The 27,952-nt window shown below is 41.9% G+C and overlaps 1 protein-coding gene across 5 annotated transcripts; it reads left to right on the forward strand.

Annotated features, from left to right (window-relative positions):
* Nucleotides 1-1,481: 1,481 nt before the first annotated feature.
* Nucleotides 1,482-27,756, forward strand: LOC106602423 (uncharacterized). 5 transcript variants are annotated; one of them, XR_014391973.1, is made up of 5 exons: nt 1,482-3,398; nt 6,943-7,073; nt 7,277-9,992; nt 10,553-10,704; nt 10,901-14,006. XR_014391973.1 is itself a non-coding variant. In XM_082973876.1 (5 exons), the coding sequence occupies exons 1-5, from the start codon at nt 1,712-1,714 to the stop codon at nt 16,716-16,718; spliced, it is 816 nt and encodes a 271-aa protein (XP_082830002.1). In that variant the 5' UTR covers nt 1,484-1,711; the 3' UTR covers nt 16,719-27,756. The 5 variants fall into 5 exon arrangements, 2 of the variants coding, with proteins under 2 accessions (XP_082830001.1, XP_082830002.1); XR_014391972.1 differs by having other exon boundaries at nt 1,482-1,985; XM_082973876.1 differs by lacking the exons at nt 10,553-10,704; nt 10,901-14,006 and adding exons at nt 15,089-15,241; nt 16,629-27,756 and having other exon boundaries at nt 1,484-1,985; nt 7,277-7,444.
* Nucleotides 27,757-27,952: the final 196 nt, after the last annotated feature.

Raw genomic sequence — 27,952 nt, forward strand, 5'->3', positions numbered from 1 at the left:
GTCATACACATGATGTATAATCCTGTAATATGATTCTGGCCTGCGATGGCAAAAATATATATATATTCTAACTAAGGTAGGTTTTCTGTGGGTCTCAGCTCATGTTGGGGTAGGGAGAAATGAGGCAGCGGATAAGGTAGCTCTGAAAAGGGAGGAGGTAGATGTGGTGGTCCCGTTAGAGGGGATGGAATGTAGGAGCATCATAGCAGAGGGGTAAACCCAGGAGGAAGATCAGTAAGTATCTGGGGAGTGAAAGGAGGGATGGGGTGCTGTTGACAAGGCTGAGGTTGGATCATTATGGATTGGGAAGTGGGTTATTGTTAGTGGGGAAACACCCAGATGGGAAGTATGAGGAATGTGGGAAGGTAGAGACTGTAAAGCATGTCCTGTTATACTGCAAGCAGTATGCTGAGGGTAGCAGGATATCTTTCTGTGAGCTAGCCGAGTTGGGTGTAACCTCATTTTCGCTTGTAACTACACTACATGACTAAAAGTATGTGGACGCCTGCTCGTCGAACATCTCATTCCAAAATCATGGGCATTATATAGTTTTGGTCCCCCCTATAACAGCCTCCTCTCTTCTGGGAAGACTTTCCACTAGATGTTGGAACATTGTTGCGGGGACTTGCTTCCATTCAGCCACAAGAGCATTAGTCAGGTTGGGCACTGATGTTGGGCGATTAGGCCTGGCTTGCAGTCGACGTTCCAATTCATCCCAAAGGTGTTTTGATGGGGTTGAGGTCAGGGCTCAGTGCAAGCCAGTCAAGTTCTTCCATACCAATCTCGACAAACCATTTCTGTATAGACCTCGCTTTATGCACAGGGGGCACTGTCATGCTAAAACTGTTGCAACAAAGTTGGAAGCTCTGAATCGTCTATGTCATTCTATGCTGTAACGTTGAGATTTCCCTTCACCGAAACTAAGGGGCCTATCCTGAACCATGAAAAACAGCCCCAGACCATTATTCCTCTTCGACCAAACTTTACAGTTGTCACTACACATTGGGGCAGGTAGCGTTCTCCTGGCATCCACCAAACCCAGATTTGTCCGTCAGACTGCAAGATGGTGAAGTGTGATTCATCACTCCAGCTACGCGCTTCAGCACTCGGCGGTCCCGTTCTGTGAGCTTTGTGTGGCCTACCACTTCGCGGCTGAGCCGCTGTCGCTCCTAGATGTTTCCACTTCACAATAAAAGCACTTACAGTTGACTTGGGCAGCTCTAGTAGGGTAGAAATTTGACGAACTGACTTGTTGGAAAGGTGGAATCCCAGGACGGTGCCACATTGAAAGTTAGAGTTCTTCAGTAAGGGCATTCTACTGCCAATTTTTGTCTATGGAGATTGCATGGCAGTGTCCACATACTTTTGTATATATAGTGTATATTGGATTATCTAGTCCACCGGGCCTGCACCAATGGGTGTGAGGCTATTGGATATTTAACTGTGTGTTTCACAATCTGACCAGAGAATGGCAACAATACGCAATACAGCGTGTAGTCTGACGGAAACGGACAAGAAGAAGAAGTAAACGGAAGAGAACCATGACGAAAAACAACTTCCACGTTAGCGTTTTTATTTAGACGTTTTAACGTCCTGGAACTCAACATATGATTAATTTAAATGCACATCATCATCCCATGTTGTGTTTATTTCGAGTTGGAAACAGGATTTGTTTGATAGCTAACTAGCTTGCTGCTAAAGTTAGCCAACAATGGCTAACTGTATGATTTTTCACACTCAAATAGCCTCCATCATGGAGGTTCTAGCGAATGCAGCCGTGGCAGAGATCTGTAAACTCGTAGACGACGACTATGCAGTGTTTCGTTTGGAAATAACTCAAAGCCAGAAAGAAAACAGGGCATTGCGGAGAAAACTACTGGAAACGAAGGTGGCACGGGAGCGCGCAGAAAGGACAGCGCGAGAGCGCGTCCTCGCCAGTCCCAGTAGTGTCAAGATCCTCGACCGATACAGAGGAATGGCAAGAGGTACATTTAGACGAAGGACGAGGATGCACGGCCTTTCGCCGTTCATAGCGTAACGTTAGTGCCTGTCAACCCGTTCATCAATGCACATATGTTCAGATGTGTTACCCAGAATTAGGTCTGTATATAGCGCTTTTAATTACAAGTAGAATCGCACAGTCCCTTTAAAAACAATTCAACAAACAAATGTCGGGATCTGGCTGTTCTTGGGCGATGGTGTTCCACAGCTTTGATTATAGGACCAAGTGAAAACAGGTTTTTCATATATTTTGCAAATGTATAAAAATAAAACAGATACCTTATTTATTCAGACCCTTTGCTATGAGACTCGACATTGAGCTGAGGTGTTTCCTGTTTCCAATGGTCATCCTTGAGATGTTTCCACAATTTGATTGGAGCCTACCTGTGGTAAATTCAATTGATTTGACATGATTTGGAAAGGCACACACTTGTATATAAGGTACCACTTGACAGTGCATGTCACAGCAAAAACCAAGCCATGAGGTCGAAGGAATTGTCCGTAGAGCCCCAAGACAGGATTGTGTCGAGACACAGATCTGAGGAAGGGTGCCCAAAAGAATTCTGCAGCGTTGAAGGTCCCAGGAACACAGTGGCCTCCATCATTCTTAAATGGAAGAAGTTTGGAACCACCAAGACTCTTCCTAGAGCTCACCACACGGCCAAACGGAGCAATCAGGGGAGAAAGGCCTTGGTCAGGGAGGTGACCAAGAACCCAATAATCACTCTGACAAAGCTCCAAAGTTCCTCTGTGGAGATGGGAGAACCTCCCAGAAGGACAACCATCTCTGCAGCACTCCATCAATCAGGCCTTTATGGTAGAGTGGCCAGATGGGAGCCACTCCTCAGTAAAAGGCACATGACAGCCTGCTTGGCGTTTTCCAAAAGGCACCTAAAGTCTCTCAGATCATGAGAAACAAGATTCTCTGGTCTGATGAAACCAAGATTGAACTCTTTGGCCTGAATGCCAAGCGTCACTTCTCGAGGAAACCTGGCACGCTCCCTACGGTGAAGCATGGCGGTGGCAGCATTATGCAGTGGGGATGTTTTTCAGCGGCAGGGACTGGGAGACTCGTCAGGATCGAGGGAAAGATGAACGGAGTAAAGTACAGAGAGATCCTTGATGAAAACCTGCTCCAGAGCGTTCAGGACCTCAGACTGGGACGAAGGTCCTGTTGGAAGGTGAACAACGATCCTAAACACTCAGCCAAGACAACGCAGGAGTTGCTTCGGGACAAGTCTCTGAATGTCCTTGAGTGGCCCAGCCAGAGCCCGGACTTAAACCTGATCTAACAACTCTGGAGAGACCTGAAAATAGCTGTGCAGAGATGCTCCCCATCCAACCTGACAGATCTTTAGGATCTGCGGAGAAGAATGGGAGAAACTCCCCAAATACAGGTGTGCCAAGGTTGTAGCGTCATACCCAAGAAGACTCGGGGCTCTAATCACTGCCAAAGGTGCTTCAAAGTACTGAGTAAAGGGTGTGAATACTTATGTTGTAATATTTCAGTTATTTTTTTTTAATATATTTGCAAAAACTTCCCTAAAAATGTTTTGCTTTGTCATTATGGGGTTTTGTGTGTAGATTGATGAGGGGAAAAAACTATTTTATCAATTTTAGAATGTCTGTAAAGTAACAATGTGGAAAAAGTCAAGGGGTCTGAATACTTTCTGAATTTACTGTACTGTAGGTAGTACAGCCAGGCTGGGCAGAGAGGCAGAGACATTGACAGACAGGCCACGGAACTCTTCATCTGGCACCTCGTCTTCAATTGTCACAGCTCCTCCTCCTCCTACTCAATAGGTAGGCTGGATCATCCTACACTGAAATGTAGCACCCACCTGGGTGATGGTTCGGTGACTGTAAATGCGCCAGTAAGACCACCACACCCCCTACAAAGGGAGCCTCTGCATCCCCTCACACGGCTAGGAATGGGGGCAGGGGGCCAAAAAGCGATGCTGTTGATCTGGTGTTGCGGCATCATTCAAATCATATCAATGAGCTAGCTAGCCAAGACAAATACAAACTGACTTGCCATAATCAGTTCTGCAATTCCGTGGGTTACCACCAGATATTTCAGTTAATTTATCAACACATTATCAAAACCAAAAGTTGATTAAAAAAATGCAATAAAAAAACACTTAAACAATACAATATTTACAGAGATCTCTGCCTAGAATGGTCTCAGTTGGAAGGGTTACCTACAGTGCCTTCAAAAAGTATTCAAACCCTTTGACTTATTCCACAATTTGTTGTGTTAAAGGGCGGATTCAAAATTGATTTTAATAACTTTTTTCTCAACCATCTACACACAATACCCAGTAATGATAAAGTGAAAATATGTTCTTTGAAATGTTTTGCTAATTTATTGATAATGAAATACAGACATTTCTAATTTACATAAGTATTCACACCTCTGAGTCACCTTTGGTCGCGATTACAGCTGTGGGTCTTTCTAGGTACACTACCGTTCAAAAGTTTGGGGTCACTTAGAAATGTCCTTGTTTTTGAAAGAAAAACACATTTTTTGTCCATTAAAATAACATCAAATTGATCAGAAATACAATGTAGGCATTGTTAATGTTGTAAATGACTATTGTAGCTGGAAACTACTGATTTTTAATCGAATATCTACATAGGTGTACAAGGCCCATTATCAGCAACCATCACTCCTGTGTTCCAATGGCACGTTGTGTTAGCTAATCCAAGTTTATCATTTAAAAAGGCTAATTTATCATTAGAAAACCCTTTAGTTATTATGTTAGCACAGCTGACAACTGTTGTTCTAAAACTGGCCTTCTTTAGACTAGTTGAGTATCTGGAGCATCAGCATTTGTGGGTTTGATTACAGGCTCAAAATGTCCAGAAACAAAGAATTTTATTCTGAAACTCGTCAGTCTATTCTTGTTCTGAGAAATGAAGGCTATTCCATGCGAAAAATTGCCAAGAAACTGAAGATCTTGTAAAACGCGGTGTACTACACCCTTCACAGAACAGCGCAAACTGGCTCTAACCAGAATAGAAAGAGGACTGGGAGGCCCCGGTGCACAACTGAGCAAGAGAGATATTCAATGTCTGCTTTTTAAATGTTTTACCTATATACCAATAGGTGCTCTTAGCGAGGCATTGGAATACCTCTCTGGTCTTTGTGGTTGAATCTGTGTTTGAAATTCACTGCTCGACTTATGGACCTTACAGATAATTTTATGGGTACAAAGATGAGGTAGTCATTCAAAAATCATGTTAAATACTATTATTGCACACAAAGTGAGTCATTTCAACTCATTGTGACTTGTTAAGCAAATCTTTACTCCAGAACTTATTTAGGCTTGCCATAAGAGGGGTTGAATACATTGACTCAAGACATTTCAGCTTTTAATTTTAATTTATTTGTAAAAAAAAAAAATAAAAAAAAAATAACATAATTCCAATTTAACATTATGATACACTATGTGTAGGCCAGTGACCCAAAAAAATGTATTTTATAAATTTTAAATACAGGCTGTAACACAATGTGAAAAAAGACCATGGGTGTGAACGCTTGCTTATCAGGCCGTGAAAATACTGCCCCCATCCCTAACAGGTTAAGGCGCTTGTAGGTTACCCCATTGACTCACAGCAAAAACCTGACCCTTTTCAAACACAATTTTCTTGTCTGCAGTTTTAGTAAATTACAAAACTACATTAAAGAAAAGTGCATTTAATTTTTTTTTTTTTTTACATTGCCTGCTTCAGAGTGTTCTCACTATGTAATGTTGTAGGGCTTCCATCATGCCCCTTTTCATGACGGCGCTTGCAGCTACGTCAGTGGAGTGAGCGCTAGCTAGTTACCGACCGGAACATTAAGCTAGCCAAGACCAACAACACAAGAAAATGTACTATACAGCTACAAGTCGTGAGTGGAGTTACAAATGGACTATACTAAACAAGTTAAATGTCTTACATGTGATTAAATGTTTTCCACACAAATAGCTACCACGTGTAACCCTACTTGAGCACCGGGTCCCCACATTTCCCACGCCGAATAGCCTGAAGCCACAGGGTTCTTTTCGCAGGCTCTATTTTCCTACGTGGCGATCCGTAAGTCAGGATTTTTTTAACCTGTTTACATGTGTATTGAACAACACAGAAGCTTTTCGGCATGTTTTGTTATTTCTGTATAACAAAAAAATCGACTACGAAGTTTTCTCTTTTACAATAAAGGTGAATGGGAAAGAATGTTTGTTTTCTCAAATTTGTGGGCGTGGTCGAGGGGAATTCCTTAATACGTGAATATCGACTTTGAGTATACCTCACAGCGCCATGGCAATTACGGAGCAGTATTCGTATGCAGTAACTCCCCCGATTAGATTACTTACTTAACTAGCTAGCTATCTTGTAGCCTGGTTGCTGTCTCTGTTCATCTACTTAATTCCACTCCTTGGGCTCCATAGATGTGACAAGGAGTGTAATGTTAGCTAAAACAACTGGTACGCAGACTAACTCTCTTGCACAAAGAAACAATATCATATTCTAACCAGATTCTTGATTTACTGCATTTTCTGTTATTTACTAAATGAAAACAATATGATACATGGAACATAATACAGAAATCAATAAATAGTATAGCAAGAAGTTATGAGAATCCTTGCTAATTGTTGCTAATTGTAGACAGTGTCAATAGTGTACAATATACCGTTGACAGTGCTTGACTTAAATAGGTACCAGTACTCATTTTGGGTGCAGGTACTGTTTTATATATATATGTATGTATGTATGTGTGTGTGTGTGTGTGTGTGTGCAGGATTTCCACAATACTTTTGAGCTAATATTCTATAAGAGGAACAGGAGTTCAAGCAGTAGAAAATTTGATGTGCCGGTTCTCAGCTCCGGTCAAGCACTGATGTTGAGCATTGACAGTAGTTAACCTAACCACCGCTTTTCCCCCAATCACTCTCTCAGGTGAAGGACATCTCACTGGAGGCTACAGGACCTTTGTGAAGCCAGTGGGACACAATGAATGGAGAGATGACCAACCAATCACTGTTGATGAGGGGAGTAGAACCTCATCCCAGCACGTTATTGTAACAGAGGTTAGTATAATAGTGTTGCATAAAAAATGTGTTACTTTGTAAATTAAATGTGGCCCGTTTATTTCAGAACGCTCTCCTCAGCTATTCACTTGCTTACATGTACAGTATATCCTCATTTATCTGCCATAGGTGAGCTTTGTGAGACTTCACATTGTTATCCAATTCAACTAATGTACCGGTAATAACCTCTCTTCTTGTGTCAGTCTGCAGAGACTGCTGGTCCTGGTGTCAAGCTAGAGAGGTCTGAAGGAGAGGAGGACCCACGGCACAGCAGAGACATCCAGACTGGAACGGCTGACGCGCCTTCTGTAGCCAGAGAGGACCCCACCACCGCCCAAGCACAGCCAAGGAACCGTCGCAGCATCACGGAGGTCAGTGGAATGCGGAACACCGTCCTCAAGTCAGAGACAGACACCAAGACTTTAACTGTAACACACAGTCTCTTACAAACAGGATCTGACCACAGATCAGACCCAAAGAGACTGGGGCCGGGGAGACTGGGCTGTCTTCCTGCTCCCGGCTCAGAGTACTTACCAGTATTTCACCAGAGCCAGAGAACGGTTAATTCCCGTGGGGATGGTGATGGTAATGCTTTAGACACTGGCGGTGATGATTCATCTTGTTCTTACGCTACAGAGATGGACCCTGGCAACATATCCTTGGGTTTAGAGACACAAACTGATCTATCTAGAGGGGACTGGAACCAGTACAGTAGTAGTGTATACTCTGAAGGGTGCCTAGATAAGAAAGGGGAGGGTCTGGTCGTAGATGAAGTGACTGTGAAAGTGGAGGGCGATGTTCCTCCCACATGGAATGCAAATAGTCACGTAGGAGACGGAAACTCACAGGGCAGAGATGTCTTAGATTACAGGGAAAGCTTAGAGACAAATCTAAATGTCACGACCCACTCCCCTTTACACACATTCAGGGATTGTGACCCAGTGTCCACATTGATGGGGCCTTCCGATTTACACAGCCGTGTCCTTTTCGATCAGGTATTGAACTCAAACGACAGGGCTAGAGCCCAGGCTCAGGGAGGGGGAGCCACATCAGGCAATATTAAAGAGAAACGGTTCCTCTGCATGTTCTGTAAGAAAGGCTTCAGCTGCCTCCAAAAGGTGGAGGTCCACCAGAGGATCCACACAGGGGTGAAACCCTTCAGCTGTACCCAGTGTCACATGCGCTTTGCCCAGGCTGGCACTCTGAAGAGGCACCAGAGGGTTCACACAGGTGTGAAACCCTTCAGCTGTACCCAGTGTCACATGCGCTTTGCCCAAGCTGGTGACCTGAAGAGACACCAGAGGGTCCACACGGGTGAGAAACCCTACAGCTGCCCCCAGTGTGAGAAGAGATTCACCCGCCAGCACCAGCTGAAGATGCACATGAAGGTCCACACAGGAGAGAGGCCATTTGCCTGTACGCACTGCGGGAAGAGATTCTCAGAGAGGAGCTACCTCAGGATACACCAGCAGAAAAAACATTCCACTCAATAGCTTCAGATGTTTAGATGTATTAAATATAAAGATTCATTTTCATTGTTGTCAGCAGAAAAAGACTCACATGCATTTGGAATAATGAGAGTAACAGATTTCAGTGTTTAATATTTCTGGGTAGAATATTGCATCCAGACATTATATATAAAAGCAAGTAAAGCATATATAAGGCATGTTTGTGCATAAAAAGTTTGTTACATATTGTGTTTGTACTGTGCAGGCCAGGGTTGGGCAACTTTGATGGGGATGGGGGCCACAAAATATCAGAACTCAGTCAGAGCTGGCCCTAGCCTTTTGGGGGCCCTAAGCTACATTTAGCAAGTAAAGCATTTTAGCGGCCCCCTTCTTGACAGCAAAGAGAACATTTTTTAGTTTTAGAGTTCATTTCCTGCAATTCTACACATTTTGCAATGGGGTTGAAGAGAAAATGTTTCAATTTTCTCTACGGGGTTAATCCACAGACAAAAGGGGCGCTGCCAGTTGCCCATCCCTGGTGTAGGCTATATGTGGCGCGCTCTGTTTTAACCAGTCGGAAGTCGCAATGACAAATTTGCATATGAATTGTGTTTTTGTCAAAATGTAAATTTTGCTATTTGGGGGTTTCATCTGGTTTTAACAAAACAATGTCTTTGCTTTCATCATCTGTATGTATTATTGCCAAATTCAGTATAAATATAGTTTTAAACTTATAAACGTAGGATGAAACGTAGCACTTTCCCATCTGTTTGGTGGTTGCTAGCTTGTAACACACCAGGCTTTCGCGGCACTAGATAATCTGCACTATCAAATGCCTCCTCTATTCCGAAATCATGAATGAATTACAAACTAGCAAGCTATATGTTTTGAATCAAGCAACAATAGGCTATTAAATCGGATGATTTTCCTGTTTTCCCAATCAAACCTACTGTATTGTATCATCCTCGGAAAAGCAAAGTGTACCTCAGGCTACACTCTCTTGCACTTCAAAACCCATCATACATAGTTACACTGTCACTACTGCCTACACTTTAGCTAGCTAGCTTAGCTTTCTACTGCGTTGATGGATTCCCGGGAGAGTGAAATCGCTAGATTAAAAAAAAAAAAATAGTAATGTTGTGCTGGGAGCTGGTTCATACGATCAGTGGCATTAACGTATTGCCGACTACTTTTTGACCCTACGCTACAGAGCAACGTCATAAGCGACTCTGACAAGCTCACTGAAGTCGAGGGCGAGTACCTTGAGGAGGCAACCCATTAATGGTGGATCCGTCAATTACGGTGCTTCAGTCGGTTGAGGGTAAATATGTCAGTGGTGCTGGGCAAGAAATTGAAAAGGCTTGCGAGTTCAATAAAGGGAATCCGTGATATTTGTTTAATTTTTATTTTTTTTTACCCCCGAGGAGATGGTCAAGAGACGTGACCAGATGAATTAGCTAACTCAACAATGGTAAGTTCTTGCCATTCAACTATTAGTCAAGTTTATATGACTGAGTGTAATGTGTGCGTGTTTTCTGTGTCTGCCTGTCAGTGTGACGAGGCACACGTAGACTGACTAGCTAACTGTTAGTGTATTAAATCCAACTGTGAGTGAGTGAGTGTGTGGCTTGGAAGGGAGAGTGTGAAGTGGGGGATGTGTAGCCCATGCAACCTAAATATCTAGATAGTATCGTATGGGACCTGTGTGTGGTGTGGGCGAGAATGTGTAACCCATAAAACATTTGCAGTAACTTATGGGACCTGTGTGTGGTGTTTATTTGTCCTAAAGACAGGTTACATAAATGCATGAAATGGCCATCTATAAAGTTATGACATTACTTTATATCAAACCTGACCCATTTACACTACTAGTAAAAGTGTGTGTGTGATTCACGCATGCATTTCAAGCTGTGCAAGTTGCATAGTGTGTTTTATTGAACGTGTTTATATTACTTTAACATGTATTGGCTAGAATAGATGACGATGACTGAATGTTAAAGAATTATATATTGTTATTGTCTTATTTTTCAGATGGAAAAACATCTAGTGCTCATTGGCGAGATCTCTGGTTCCATGAACTTCTGCAGGGAAATGGTCACCTCGAACAGGAACTAACAAAAAGGAAACATCAGAGGACATATTTCTTTGATAGCCAGCTAATCTGCAGAGAAACCTTCCGACACGTAAGTTTTCATTAGAGTAATACAACTTAATGTTTTCTGTTCTCATTGGGGCTGCAACAATATTAAGTTCATGAGGTATTTAAGAAAAAAAGTGGTAAGCTGTACCATGAATAGAAATAAAACAGCGGAGAATACATTGTGCCTTTCAGCACATATTAAAAGGCATGTTTAATAACGATTTATTTTCTGATTTCAGAATTTCTACAAAAAGCTGACTGCAGTGATAAAGTTCTACAAGGAACATGGCGAGGCTCAAAGGAAGAAGAGGTTTGGTGGTCGTCTCGCCAGAACAGGTGCTGTCCTACGAGGACACTCAGCGAATCGTCCACTATGTCAACAACGTCGCCGATGTCCATGCGATGCCGCTCCCAGGACAGATCTCTGGATTTAAGAGGGCAGACATCCTGGTGCTTCTGACATTTGAGACCAAGTCCTGTGTGTGTTGCTAGTACAAAAATGTTAGTGTTTTCCTAAATCTTGATACTTATATTTGTACCAAACGTTTATCAGCTCAAGCCAGCGGCAAAGACTAACCAAAGCCCACATGAACCGGATCCAAAGAGACTGTCAGACCTTACTCTCTGGTGACGCGTGTATGTTGTCAGATTTTCTTTAACGTTTCTCATTTTAGTTGTTGCTTAGAGACCAGAGCTTACTCGGACCATTTTTAGCTCATTCTGTTGCTTGTATACTACATGAACAAAAGTTTGTGGACACCTGCTTGTCGAACATCTCATTCCAAAACCACGGGCATTAATATGGAGTTGGTCCCCCCCCCCCCCCCTTTTGCTGCTATAACAGCCTCCACTCTTCCGGGAAGGCTTTCCACTAGATCAGTGGTCGCCAACCGGTCGATCTTCAAGGCATTCCTAGTCGATCACCATATATTTCTGTAGAAAAGCCAATGAACGATAAAGGCTTTGCACTCCTTTTTTTAAAATCGTGTTGAGCTGTTGCCGGTAGGTGCACTTGATTCAAAAGTCCTGCGCACCGGGTAAGCAAAGTGTTCCCGCGAGACAAACTCCGCCTACCCAGCTGACCGGCAAATCTGTGACTAAATCGGGTGCACCTACTGCGCTGCTCAATCGGATAGGGTCATGGCTACAGAGCTTCCATGACCCTGGCCACAGCCAAGTTTAATAGGCTACTAGCCTACGTAAGATTTAATAACTTTTAAAACCATGACCACAGAGAGACTGTCAACGAATACAGCAAAGAGCTGCTGTTTTCGAGAGTGAGTTCATGTTTAAGTTTATATTCAGTACTGGCACTGTTTTTATTCAACACTATTACAAAACGTGCTTCTCCGTACTTCCGCTCGGGCTGCAGCTGCAATGAATGAGAAGCCAAGTATCGATAGCCCTGCATTTTATTATTATTAGCAGCTCGTTGTGTCGATTTTAGTATTAAGGAATATTTAACTTTCTCTGGTCATAGGAACAACATGAATTTGTGCATGTGGCAGATGCGGTGCAACTCGAGTTTCGCCATCAGGTGGAAGACGGTGTCCCCTCTGGTCATCAGTCTCACCGGAGGAAAGGACGGAGAGAGCAGGGACCGTGAGAGGCGGTTGGGAAAAATACTTTTGAATGGTCATCCAACTCGGAATTCCAAGTCGAAAACTCAGGCATCTTTCTAGAGCTCCCAACTTTGACCTGAAGATCACTGATGTCTGATTTGACCTCGTTGACCATCAGCTGCAGGTACCATCAGTCCAATAAAATAAAAAATAAACGAATTATTTCAATTCATGCTCCACAGTGCCTCACAAGTGCTAAACCAACTGATCTATTTTGAAATATAATATGGTCTGATTAACAATATTGACAGGCCAATCATATAGACAAAATGCTGTGATAATGTATTAGGCCTACTGCCCAAACCTCATTCCTACAATACTGTTTGTGTGAGGTTAATGTAAAAAAAAAAAAAGCCTGAGCAGTAGATCTCAGCTTGCTTTTTGACTGCGAAAGTGATCTTGACTCAAAGATTGGTGACCACTACACTAGATGTTGTAACATTGCTGCGGGGACTTGCTTCCATTCAGCCACGAGCATTAGTGAGGTCAGGCACCGATGTTAAACGATTAGGCCTGGCTCGCAGTTGGCGTTTTAATTCAGACCAAAGGTGTTTTGATGGGGTTGAGGTCAGGGCTCAGTGCAAGCCAGTCAAGTTCTTCCACACCAATCTCAAAAAAACATTTCTGTATGGACCTCGCTTTGTGCACGTGGGACATTGTCATGCTGAAACAGGAAAGGGTCTTTCCCAAACTGTTGCCACAAAGTTGGAAGCACAGAATCGTCTAGAATGTCATTGTATGCTGCAGCGTTAAGATATCCCTTCACTGGAACTAAGGGGCCTAGCCCGAACCATGAAATACAGCCCCAGACCATTATTCCTCCTCCACCAAACTTTACAGTTGGCACTATGCATTGGGGCAGGTAGCATTCTCCTGGCGTCCACCAAACCCAGATGCGTCCGTCGGACTGCCAGATGGTTAAGTGTTTCCATTGCTCCAGAGTCCAATGGCGCTGCGCTTTACACCACTCCAGCCGACGCTTGGTGATCTTAGGCTTGTGTGCGGCTGCTCGGCCATGGAAACCCATTTCATGAAGCTCCCAACAAACAATTCTTGTGCTGATGTTGCTTCCAGAGGCAGTTTGGAACTCAATAGTGAGTTCTGCAACTAAGGACAGACGATTTGAGGTTCTCGTTCTTTGAGCTTGTGTGGCCTACCACTTTGCGGGTGAGCTGCTGCTGTTGCTGCTGCTAGACGTTTCCACTTCACAATAACAGCACTTACAGTTGACCGGGGCAGCTATTTCAGTTGACTGGGGCAGCTCTAGCAGGGCAGAAATTGTATAAACTGACATGTTAGAAGTGTGGCATCCTATGACTGTGCCGTATTGAAAGTCACTGAGCTCTTCAGTAAGGCCATTCTACTGCCAATGTTTGTCTATGGAGATTGCATGGCTGTGTGCTCTTTTATACACCCGTCAGTAACAGGTGTGGCTGAAATAGCCAAATCCATTCATTTGAAGGGGGTGTCCACATACTTTTGTATATGAAGTTTGTTTACAATTGTGTGCACATATACATGTGCACGTGTGTCCATATACGTGCACGTGTGTGCGCAACAACAATGTAGACAGACACTATCTGTATAGTTGGAGCAAGATGCAATTTAAATCTGTGTGTGTGAGCATAAGAGAAAAATAACATGGGCACTCATGTCAATGGATTTTATGTGTTGTATTAAGTAAATAGTTATTCATTATTTGAATAAATGTCTTTAAAAGTAACTGCAAACTGACTGCGTTTTTCTCAACATGGCTTGGTGATACTCTGCATGTAATGGCACGTCATTTTCTTGTAATTTGGAGTAGAGTTCAAATCAAATTTATCATCAAATCAAATTTATTTTTATATAGCCCTTCGTACATCAGCTGATATTCTCAAAGTGCTGTACAGAAACCCAGCCTAAAACCCCAAACAGCAAGCAAAGCATGTGAAAGAAGCACGGTGGCTAGGAAAAACTCCCTAGGAAAAACTCCCTAGAAAGGCCAAAAACCTAGGAAGAAACCTAGAGAGGAACCAGGCTATGAGGGGTGGCCAGTCCTCTTCTGGCTGTGCAGGGTGGATATTATAACAGAACATGGTCAAAATGTTAAAATGTTCATAAATGACCAGCATGGTCAAATAATAATAATCATAGTAGTTGTCGAGGGTGCAACAAGCACGAGTTGATCATGTTGTTCATGATGGTCTAATCAGAAAGCTAACATTCTCCCATTTCCAGCACTGTATAACACTCCAAATGTGTTTTGTGGTTAATGGGACTGATTATGATAAAGCAAGTCACATATCATGTTCACAAATGCCTACTTCGTTATTTCCGTTTAACAAAATTATTTTCCCACAACACTTTGAGAAAATGAATGCAGTTCATGACGATATATATTTTTTTAAATCATGGTTGTGTAATAAAACAATTTGACTTTTTATTCTAAGACTTTCATTGAGACTCTCTTTAGTATACATCACATCTGATCTCACCCTGTTCTACATACATACATACAACAGCTCTTTATAACTAATATACACTTACTAAATATACCTACATACTAACAAACACCTACTGTACATGTCAAAATAGTTTAGTCAGGTTTGTCTGATGATGACTTGACTTATCATAGCTGACTATTTACCCACATCATATTTATGTCCACCATGATGGGTTCAACAACAAAGTCATTCTGTAACTACAGTACAGGACTCATGTAGTGGGGATGGGTAAACACTCCATGTTGAAAGTGTGTTTATCTGTGTGTACGTACCTGAGGGAGTGTATGTCTGTGTAATCTGTATCTCCTGTCTCTTCCAGGAGGAGGAGGGTCTGGAGGTGCTGCTGGTGGAGGAGGAGGGTCTGGGGAACGCTGAGAGGACCATGGTCATGGAGGACAACCAGACTACATCTCCTCCTGAACCCACAGAGGAACCAACTGAGCAGCACAGGACCACACACAGTCTCACTGAGGTGAGCCCACTGAACTACTGTCTGAATGGTATTAGGTCTCCCGAGTGGCGCGGTGGTCTAAGACGGCATCTCAGTACAAGAGGCGTCACTGCAGTTCCGGGTTCGAATCCAGGCTGCATCACATCCGGCTGTGATTGGGAGTCCCATAGGGCGGCGCACATTTGGCCCAGCGTCGTCCGGGTTTGGCCGTCATTGTAAATAAGAATTTGTTCGTAACTGACTTGCCTAGTTAAATAAAGGTTCAATAAAGAAAATAAAAGGTCAGATCCTATATCCACAAAGTATCTTAGAGTAGGAGTGCTGATCAGTTTCGCCTTTTAAAGACTATGTAGGCAGGTGGGGACCTGATCCTAGATCAGTACTCTTACTATGTGGATTCAGGCCCAGGTATTGATTCATTTTGTTTTAAGTGTCGGACCATACCTTTGAATGATCAAACCAATAAAGAGTGTCAAGTAATCAAATCAACTAACACATTTGAATAATACTCATCGAAATCCCTGGTGAAGGAGGAGGGTCTGGGGCAGCTCGGGGATTCAAGGTCATGGAAGACAACCCGACTACACCTCGTCTGAACCCACAGAGGTTTAGCCCACTGAACTACTGTCTGAATGGTATTGGGTCAGAGCCAATACAGGTTAATACAGTAAAGACAGGTGGGGATCCTAGATCAGCGCTCTTTTTTTTTTTTTACCAGTTTTTTCTCCCCAATTTCGTGGTATCAAATTGGTAGTTACAGTCTTGTCTCATCGCTGCAACTCCTGTACGGACTCGGGAGAGGCAAAGGTCGAGAGCCATGCGTCCTCCAAAACACAACCCAACCAAGCCGGACTGCTTCTTGACACAATGCACATCCAACCCGGAAGCCAGCCGCACCAATGTGTCGGAGGAAACAGCGTACACCTGGCGACTTGGTCAGTGTGCACTGTGCCAGGCCCGCCACAGGAGTCGCTAGTGTGCGATGAGATAAGGATATCCCTGCCGGCCAAACCCTCCCTAACCCGGACGACGCTGGGCCAATTGTGCGCCGCCCCATGGGCCTTCCCAGTCACGGCCGGCTGCGACAGAGCCTGGGCTCGAACCCAGAATCTCTGGTGGCACAGCTAGCACTGCGATGCAGTGCCTTAGACCACTGCACCACCCGGGAGGCCTAGATCAGCGCTCTTACTCTGAGACTGTGGATACGGGCCCAGGTCTTGATTCATTTGTTTTTAAGTGTGGGATAATGCCTTTGAATTATCAAAACCATTAAATAGTATCAAGTAATCAAATCAAATAATTTGTTTGCATAAAACTCATAGCAATCCCTCATTGCCCATTCAGAAGATGCATGGTCCTCATATCAGATTTATTGATCCAACATCCTCTCACTCTGTATCTCTTACAGTCAGTAGACATGGAGTGTGCAAAGCTGTCATCAAGGCAAAGGGTCGCTACTTTGAAGAATCTCAAATATAAAATAGATTTATTTGTTTAACACTTTTTTGGTTACTACATGATTCCAAATGTGTTATTTCATAGTTTTGATGTCTTCACTATTGTTCTACAATGTAGAAAAATAAAGAAAAACCTTGAATGAGTAGGTGTGGCCAAACTTGTGACTGGTACTGTAAAGTATAATGAGGCAGAGTAGATGATATGATGGTGGTTGGTGTGATGGTGTCTGTAAAAATGGTTCACTGATGAAAAGTGACAACCCTGTCCTGTTGTTTGATGCTGGTAGTTTATGAGGAAATTATAGTGCCTTAAAACCTTAGGGATAGGCGTCCCGTTAACGGGTGATAAGAGAATTATCTAATAAAGGTAAATGAATCAATAAACCATGATGAATTATTAGTCATACAGCATGGTTAATGAATAATCAATGTAGTGATCGATTGATCTGATTAGTTCCAGAAAGTCCAGGAACCACTGGAGAGGGAAAGAAATGTGTGTGTGTGCAATTAGTATTAGAGAGCAGGGGACAGATGGTAAAGGGAGTAAAACTTCAAAGGATTCCTAACCTTGAGGGAAAGGAACAGGCTGAGCCAGAATGTGATAAGCAGCGTGAGAAGTCAAGGGGGGTTGCAGGTCACCAACAGTTTGTGTGTAAATGCATGTGCGTAAGTAAGCAAGAACTATAAAATGACTGTTTTGTTATCCTGACGCCAGAACGTTCTCATGAATAAAGCTACAGAAACCTTTTGCAGAAAGCTGAGTCCTTGCCTAATTATTTAACCCATTGTCTTACAAACCTTGGTCATTAGTCAAGGCGAATTGATTATTTTCATCGAGATATAAAATTCCTTTAACAATTGGTCCTTCGACCGGGATCTCAAAAACTGCCGCTGTCGTTCCAAAGAGACACTGAAACCGTGCACGGGCGGATTAAATATCCGTAAATCAAAGACCTGGCCCTTTTCTGTGGGTTCTTTACAGGCCGGTGGCAAACTGGTACGCGACAGAGGTGGTGACGAGATTCAACGAACATTGAAAAACTCAGCTGCAAATAACAAGGTTAGTAAGCTTTATTCATTGTTTTGGGGAATAGCACCTGTATGATTACATTAAATAAGGAATGAGTGGTAGCACCTGAATGTCTGCGTTGCATGATGAAATGAGTGATTCACCTGTAGGTCTGCATTACATGATGAAATGAGTAATGCACCTGTGTGTCTGCATTGCATGATGGAATGAAGGATACAACGGTGTGTTGGCATTAAATGAGGAAACGATTGATGTGAGAGTGAAAGGCAAAAGCGATTGAGGTGAGAGTGAAAGGCAAAAGCGATTGATGTGAGAGTGAAAGGCGGGAGCAAGTAGAGGTTTTAATGTACTCTAGGTGTTAGACGCTGGAACTATCCGGAAGGGAGTTTGTATCTGGTGACCTGTCTAAGTTTGTGTGGAGAAAAATGTTTTAAAGGGAACCAAGTATTCTGTGCAAATGGAAGATAGGAATCGGGTATAAGTTCAAACAGGAGGAGGAGGGGTCTGAAATGACTCCATGGTATCTGTGGCCACTACCAATATAAACTAGCTAAATGTTGAGTACCTAAAACGTAAAATTGGTGGAAAGACATTGGCCGGAAACGTAAATTGGAAGGCGAAATATAGTAATATAATAATGAGGGAGGAGAACAGAGACATGATTACATTAATATAGGTCGCCTGTCTAAATACGTCTAGGAGGGGATGGTCAGATCTTCCGATGGTCAACCTAGGTCTGATTATCCATTGAAGAAGGGAAACCTAATATGGCGGAGTGAGATACAGATATTATTGTCAAAAGTTACATGAAGCAACAGATAAATAGGCTGTTAACTAGGGCTTTACAACCCCTGGAAAATAGTTTATAGTTGCATACGTATGCGACCTAATGTCCGATCAAAAATCACCGCTATAGATAAAGTTTCAAGAAAGAGATACACATAGATTGTACAACACATAGACACATTGGGAAGTTTCCACAGGGGTAAGAGGATAATTACGTGTGAGATGGATAATGGATCTATCAAAAGTCATGAAAGAAATTATTCTGGGACCCTAGAGGAAATTACCAATAGGACATGGACACAGGAATATACAGCACACACATAGAGATTAATAGCAAGTACATACCGATTGTAATTGAATCAGAGTTTAAAAAAAAGCACATAGAATAAAAGATCATTCAGGAATTAAAGAGATACACATTGGGAAGTTTCCACAGGGGTAAGAGGATAATTGCGTGTGAGATAGACAAGAGGGTCAAAAGCCATATACATGTGAGACCTAATGGATCTATCAAAAGTCATAAAATAAATTATTATTCTGGGATCCTAGAGGAAATTACCAGTAGGACATGGACAAAGGAAAATACAGCACACACAGAGATCAATAGCAAGTACACACAGATTGTAATTGAATCAGAGTTTTTTAAATTAAAGCACATAGGTTAAGGTTCTTACGAATAATCCTTCTAAAATTCTAGATTGGGAGAAGAAGCAGAATAAATACGAGTGTACTTTAACAACATGGGTAGTAAATCCTCTAAGGAGATCCCAGTATTGACGGGAGATGAACGTTTTATGCTGGGAAAAGATAAGAGGAACATTTATTTTGGGCCGAAATGGAGGAATAAATACGATTTTGATGGATGTTTAAATGTTGAAAGATTGGAATTAATGGTAAAACAAATACATAGGGTCTGTGGGGATAAGACAGAAAAGCAGCGCACAGAAGGCCTTGACACTGTTCGGGTATGGCTGGCAGAAGCTAGAAAGAGAGCGGAGGGGGCCAGGGTTAAGGGCGTTACTAACAAGGATTTGGGTAGCCAGGAGCAGACAGAGAGGACTCCCACGGCTCCCACAGAGACACCATCTAAACCCAAATTATACCCCTCCATGGCTGACCAGGGGTGGCGGGAGAACCCAGATAACGAGGTGGTAGTGAGACGGAGGCAACCACATCAAGTGCCGCCCGTACCGTTACCCCCTCCCCCATATGCTGGTCCTCAGGGAGCCGAGGGAGGTAGAGAGGAAGAGATACAGAAAGGAGAACAGGTTTTAACAAACTTATGTAGAAAGTGGATAGAACCCGAGGACAGAAAGTGCAACGACTGCAATATAACCGGCCACATGGCAGAGGATTGTAAGGCCCCACCAAGGAACCGTAGACAGAGACAGTTTAGGGATAGACAGAGAGGAGAACAGGATTTAGCAAACTTATTGAGAAAAGTGGATAGAGACAGTCACTGTAGACAGAAGGGGAAAAACAGGGAGACGCGCTGACAAAGATGGAGAGAAGCGGTGTTTTAATTGAGATAGAACAGGACATTTCGCCAGAAACTGTAAAACACCCTGTAAACATTGTGACTGAGTAGGACACAACTACAAAAATTGCAGTTCGAAGCAATAGCCTGAGTGGTTAAGTGGTAAAATTCTTGCTTGCCATGCGGGGGGCCCGGGTTCGGTACCCAGCCCATGCACCATGGGACTAAAATGTAATTTAATTATTGTTATGTTATGACTGGAACCATACGGTTGTTAGTGTTTGTTTAAGATAGAAACCGAACGTTTTGATAGCATGTTTAGTTTAAATGGAAAGGCGAATTCGATAAAGTACGTTTTTGTGGTCTAAATGGCCTGCTTAAAGGATTTATAGAGAATGGGAGTTGTATTGGAATGACGGAATCAAGGAAAAGGCAGTTACCTAAATCTAATGAATTATAAGGAGCGGAAATTAATAATTGCGACAGAATTGTGGCGATATACATGATATTTTTTTAAACCCTTGGACATTTCATAAGACTATAAGCCAATACCTAGAGAGTTTAAAGGACGTGTTCACGCAAATAGTGGGTTAATAGAACCCCCGGTAGTGGATGGATTTGATTATTGATGTATTATCAGCAATTGAAATTTGCTTTCCTCAGTGGAATGCGTCCCGAGATAAGTCGTGCCATCAAACAGAACCTCGTAGGGTGGGGGCTAGCAGATCTGAGGGAAGTAAGAGATGCCAGAGAGGGGGTTGAGACAAATACAGAGAGAAGAAACGCTGACCAAGTGGTTATTTTATGGGAAAAGGAGCGCTTAGCTCTCTTTGGGAAAAAAAATCCTAGGGACAGGATATCTTAAAGGGGTATACACACATGGCATTTTGGAAGTTTTGTTTTCTGAGTTTTAATAAACACATTAAATTCTTTTGATAGGGAATGTTCTGGTAACCTGGGATACAAAATGTGAATAAAGTTCTTAGCCTTTATTTGTCTAATGTAGTAAGAAACACGGTTCTGAAAGGGTGGTATGACTTTTGACCCCTCTAGTGGCTCCCCTGTGTGGTCTGATCAGCCACATTGAAAAGCCATTTGGATGGTGAATTTAAGGTCATTGGTGATATTGATTTTAAGGGAATTTGTAGAACTGATAATTATTGAGTTAAAGTTCTTAGACACAATTGATAATTTGAACCAATGAGAAGACTAAAAGGGCAAAGCCTTAGACTAAGGGTAGGCTTCCTTAAGTCTATTTTCCTAGAACAATAAGGGTAAAATAATTTTTCTTGGTGGAGTAAATTAGATTAGTCGTTTTGATCTGATTATGTTATTTGAAAATATTTTGACCAGTAGCAGGGGTATTTTATTTATTTTTTTACATGATCTAGATTTTCCCTTAGGAAGTCAGCTGTTGTTGAATTCAGTGTAAGAGATTTAACACAAGGCTGTGGAATTGATATAATAGTATTACCATATTTTGTTGTGAATACGTTTAATAATGGTAGACTTAGGTCAACAGGACAGAAATATATGACATCTGTACGTGATCTAGGATCATTGAGGGTATTGTGATAAATTTAATTAGATATGCAATATCTAGACAGGTTTATTTTTCTAAAACTCAGGAGTGCAACCAAGGAGACAATGAGACATTTAGTCAATATTTGGAAACAACCCATATTATGAGAAAAAGCTGGAGACAGATAAATAGAAGGGCAGACAGAGAAATCCTCCCCTACACTGCTGAAACCTTGAGGGTTGGGGAGTAGCAGGAAGAAAGGTGGGGGGCCAGCAGGAGTAGATAGGAAGAGAATTTGGTTCATTTAGCTCTAGGATATTAATTCATGGAGAGACTATCGGCTCCGTTGGCAGGTATATATTTTAGTTTTGATTTTAAGTTTATGTTTGGTAAATTCGCTAGGAGGAGATTAGTATCATTTTGTTGAAAGTAATTGTTACCCTAACTAAAAGGGCTTAGTTGGTTTCAGGTGTTAGACACTGAACCATTGCCCAGACACTATTCTGCACAGTAGGCCGAAATAGTAACATTGACTAGAACCGGTGAAATAAGAAAGGAGAGAAAGTTACTATTTACACAGATAAGCACATAGACATTTAAAACCATACAAAACAGCACAGATAAATCTTAAAGAAGATAAAACACTTGGCAGAGAATTGTTACAGAATAGCCGAGGATGAAGGCCCCAGGGAGAATTGGACATGTGGAAAATGAAAGGGGGCATCCTACAAGAGAAGGTCTGACATAAGGATAATTTACTTATCCTACCAAAGACATTGTATGGATACGCAGCAATATTGATACATAGGCTAAGCAATGTATGAAGGGGAGGGAAGTATAGTAGAGTAGTTAGGAAAGAGTGATGGCCTAGAGGATAATTACTTAAACAATTTTTTTGTAAGAAGATCCATTCCAACATTTGGAATTGGACTTATTGAACTATTCCGAAATGAGGGGAAAAAGGGGTGTTTAACAATAATAGATAAGTATAGCAAATGGGTAGAAGCGTTACCAACTTACTTGGTGGACATGATTATGGTAGCTAAAATATTAAGTCAAGATATGATCTTGAGAGTTGGTTTACTAGGAGCCATCTTTTTAAATGATGGATGACATTTTAGCTAATGAGGTAAAGCCTATAGAATGCCAGAGTTAGGGAGAATAGAGATACCAGAACAGGTAGACATAGAAGTTGAAGAAATACTAACAGAACTAGTGAGAAGACTGTTTTTTAACCAAACCCGTATGTCCAAGATTTTGTGTCCAACAGGTGAATTACAGGAGAAGGTGACTCACTCAGTACAACCAGGAGACTGGGTGTGGATCCAGTCCCCGAGGAGAAAAAACTGGAAGCAACACCGTTGGAAAGGCCCATACCAGGTTCTGTTAAACCACTGCCTTTGCCATTAGAAAAGCTGAAAGAGTCATTTGGGTCCACGTTACCCACTGCAAGAAGGTATGTACACATATGAGCACTGCTGATCACACACAGAGTTAGGAGAAGAACCGAGTACCAACAGGGTCCGGGGGTTACCTCCTTAACGAAGATTTCCTATCCCGACCGTTCATCACTGTGTGTGCTCCTAGAGGTGTGAGTATGGGGTGGTACCTAGCAGAGAGACTAAGGGCAGGAGAGGGTTGGCGGTTTTTGGGAAGAGTAGAGACTCCGAGCTGCATCATAGTTTTGGTAACCTTTCTGATACATTCAGATCCACCACCTTCCGGTACTAATCATACGATACCGTTGTCATTGAGAAGACGTAAAAGATAAACTATATAATACACTGATGAGTGACATACAGAATAAGGAATCAAAGAAGATCAAGATGTAGAATTTAAGGTAAACATTAAACAATTTCCTGGGGAAGCAGACAACTGTACAGGAATTGGGGTTGGCCAGATTGAAGTACTCAGCCAACCCACCTCGGGTTCACCTTAACTCCTGATGAGCACCAGTGTTATAGATACAAGAATGGCACCGAGAACTAAGATGATTTTAATGGCTGAAAGGTAATCGTTAATGTGACTGACTTAGGTTTGAAAGCACAGGAGAAAATTCTTAACCTCTATGGGCTAGGTGGGACGCTTGCCAGCAGAGTACCCAGCCAGAAATAATCAGACACCCATTTTTCAAGCTAGCATATAATGTCACATAAACCCAAACCACAGCTAAATGCAGCACTAACCTTTGATAATCTTCATCAGATGACAACCCTAGGACATTATGTTATACAATACATGCATGTTTTGTTCAATCAAGTTCATATTTATATCAAAAACCAGCTTTTTACATTAGCATGTGACTAGCATGTGACTAGCATTCCGACCGAACACTGCCGGTGAATTTACTAAATTACTCACGATAAACGTTCACAAAGAACATAACAATTATTTTAAGAATTATAGATACAGAACTCCTCTATGCACTCGATATGTCCGATTTTAAAATAGCTTTTCGGTGAAAGCACATTTTGCAATATTCTAAGTAGATAGCCCGGCATCACAGGGCTAGCTATTTAGACACCCAGCAAGTTTAGCACTCACCAAAGTCAGATTTACTATAAGAAATTTTTTATTACCTTTGCTGTTCTTCGTCAGAATGCACTCCCAGGACTTCTACTTCAACAACAAATGTTGGTTTGGTCCCAAATAATCCATTGTTATATCCAAATAGCGGCGTTTTGTTCGTGCTTTCAAGACACTATCCGAAAGGGTAAATAAGGGTGACGAGCATGGCGCATTTCGTGACAAAAAAATTGTAAATATTTCATTACCGTACTTCGAAGCATGTCAACCGCTGTTTAAAAACAATTTTTATGCCATTTTTCTCGTAAAAAAGCGATAATATTCCGACCGGGAATCTGCATTTAGGTAAACAGACGAAAGAAAATAAAGCATGGGGTCGACTCGTGAAAGCGCCTAAGCCTATTGTCCTCTGATCGGCCACTTGCCAAAAGTGATAATGTGTTTCAGCCTGGGGCTGCCTCGATATCATTCAGCTTTTTCCCGGGCTCTGAGAGCCTATGGGAGCCGTAGGAAGTGTCACGTTACAGCAAAGATCCTCAGTCTTCAATAAAAAGAGCCAAGATGAACAACAACTTGTCAGACAGGCCACTTCCTGTTCAGAATCTTCTCAGGTTTTTGCCTGCCATATGAGTTCTGTTATACTCACAGACACCATTCAAACAGTTTTAGAAACTTTAGGGTGTTTTCTATCCAAAGCCAATAATTATATGCATATTCTAGTTACTGGGCAGGAGTAGTAACCAGATTAAATCGGGTACGTTTTTTATCCGGCCGTGTCAATACGGCCCCCTAGCCCTAACAGGTTAACCTCATAGCACCTATAACTGATGTAGGGTGGGCCAGTACCAGTAAAGGACGCATACGACAGAAATTACCACAAAGGGTGGTTAGGAACTTGCGCCCTGGGGTTATTGGTCCAACCAGTTCGAGTTAGTTATCAGAGGCCAGTTATAGGAGGCTAAAGTAGGCACAGGAGGAGTTTTGACCAGGATGGGAGTATCTTTGTCTAGATGGATGCTATTGGCATCCTCAGGGAAGTTCCAGATGAATACAAAGCTATGAATCAAATATGTGAAGGCTTTAACACTACATTATTTTGGTGGTTGACAATAAATAAAAATGTGGATGGGATTAATGACATCTTTTATAATCAACAGAGATTCATGAATGAAAACGGGGATGCAGTAAAGAGGTTCTCTGACCAATTATCCGCCACCTCCCTCATGACCTGGTAAAATAGACTGACTCTCGATATGTTATTGGCAGAAGAGGGCGGTGTAGGTAGAATGATTAGGTTCATTGCTGTACGTACATTCCTGATAACACAGCCCATGTTTGGGAAATGGAAAAGTGTTGTAAGAACTGTATTATGGGCTGCTTTCACCTGTATGAGTGTGTTTGTGTTGTGTGGATGTTGTCTCGTCCCATGTGTGAGAGGTTTAATCACCAGGACTCTAGAGAGATCGATGACGCAGCAGTTGGTGAGATATGGACCGATTCCGAGCTCCGATCAGTGGGATGGCGAATGCAGGCCTCCAGGCCAGGACGATGGCTCTGTTTTATTTTTGAGATGCCAATGTTTGATGAAACAATTTAACGTTTAGATTGAATTTTCAACGTTTTGATAGACTGTTCCTTTAATGAAAATGATGATGAAAATCCTGAATCAAAGTGTCATAATTGGAAATAGGCCTAGGACTGTCATTGATGAGTATAGGAGGAATATTCATGTATTGGTCTTGTTTAACCTCTTACATCTAGATGTTCCGCTAGCGGAACACCGCTCCAATATCCAATGATAGGGCGTGGCGCGAATTACAAATTCCTCGAAAATCCAAAAACTTCCATTTTTCAAACGTATGACTATTTTACACCATTTTAGAGACAAGACTCTTCTTTATCTAACCACACTGTCCGATTTCAAAAAGGCTTTACAACGAAAGCAAAACATTAGATTATGTCAGGAGAGTATACAGCCAGAAATAATCAGACACCCATTTTTCAAGCTAGCGTATAATGTCACAAAAACCAAAACCACAGCTAAATGCAGCACTAACCTTTGATGATCTTCATCAGATGACACTCCTAGGACATTATGTTATACAATACATGCATGTTTTGTTCAATCAAGTTCATATTTATATCAAAAACCAGCTTTTTACATTAGCATGTGACATTCAGAACTAGCATTCCCACCGAACACTTCCGGTGAATTTACTAAATTACTCACGATAAACATTCACAAAAAACATAATTATTTTAAGAATTATAGATACAGAACTCCTTTATGCAATCGCGGTGTCCGATTTTAAAATAGCTTTTCGGTGAAAGCACATTTTGCAATATTCTGAGAAGATAGCCCGGCCATCACAGGCTAGCTATTTTGACACCCACCAAGTTTACTATAAGAAAAATTGGATTACCTTTGCTGTTCTTCGTCAGAATGCACTCCCAGGACTTCTACTTCAACAACAAATGTTGGTTTGGTTCCAAATAACCCATAGTTATATCCAAATAGCGGCGTTTTGTTTGTGCGTTCAAGACACTATCCGAAGGGTAACGCGCCGGCGCGTATCGTGACAAAAAATGTCAAAATATTCCATTACCGTACTTCGAAGCATGTCAAACGCTGTTTAAAATCAATTTTTATGCGATTTTTCTCGTAAAATAGCGATAATATTCCGACCGGGAGACGTCGTTTTCGTTCAAAGACTGAAAATGTAAAATGGACTTTTCACGTGCACACCCATCTCATTGTTCTCAGATCGACCACTATCCAAATGCGCTACTGTTTTTCAGCCAGGGACTGCAGAGTCATCATTCAACGTTCTGGCGCCTTCTGAGAGCCTATGGGAGCCTTAGAAAGTGTCACGTTACAGAAGAGATCCTCTGTTTTCAATAAAGAGGCTAAAGAAGGCCAAGAAATGGTCTGAGAGGGCACTTCCTGTTTGGAATTTCTCAGGTTTTGGCCTGCCATATGAGTTCTGTTATACTCACAGACACCATTCAAACAGTTTTAGAAACTTTAGGCTGTTTTCTATCCAAATCAAACAATTATATGCATATTCTAGTTTCTGGGCAGGAGTAATAAACAGATTAAATCGGGTATGTTTTTTATCCGGCCGTGAAAATACTGCCCCCTATCCATAACAGGTTAATCCTTGTATCACAATTAAGTTACATATAGCGTGTGATTATTTGTGTTTCCATATAGCGTGTGATTATTTGTGTTTACATAAAGCATGTGATTAGTAGGGTTCTCATATAGTATTTGATCATCATGGTGAATTATTGAATCATTTAAGGGTGGAATTGATAAGATAATTATCTAATAAAGGTAAATGAATCAATAAACCATGATGAATTATTAGTCATACAGCATGGTTAATGAATAATCAATGTAATGATCAATGTAGTGATCGATTGATCTGATTAGTTCCAGAAAGTCCAGGAACCACTGGAGAGGGAAAGAAATGTGTGTGTATGTAATTAGTATTAGAGAGCAGGGGACAGATGGTAAAGGTAGTAAAACTTCAAATGGTTCCTAACCTTGAGGGAAAGGAAGAGGCTGAGCTAGAATGTGATAAGCAGCGTGAGAAGTCAAGGGGGGTTGCAGGTCACCAACAGTTTGTGTGTAAATGCATGTGCGTAAGTAAGCAAGAACTATAAAATGACTGTTTTGTTATCCTGACGCCAGAACGTTCTCATGAATAAAGCTACAGAAACCTTTTGCAGAAAGCTGAGTCCTTGCGTAATTATTTAACCCATTGTCTTACAAACCTTGGGCATTAGTCAAGGCGAATTGATTATTTTCATCGAGATATAAAATTCCTTTAACAACGGGACAGTTGTAAATCATGCAGCGCCTTGTGTCACGATTGCAGATTTTAGAGAAACAACAAAGCTCGATACATATGCGTTTTATATCGGCTGA

Source organism: Salmo salar, chromosome 04, assembly GCF_965601325.2.
Source record: "Salmo salar chromosome 04, fSalSal1, whole genome shotgun sequence".
NCBI classification, from domain to species: domain Eukaryota; kingdom Metazoa; phylum Chordata; class Actinopteri; order Salmoniformes; family Salmonidae; genus Salmo; species Salmo salar.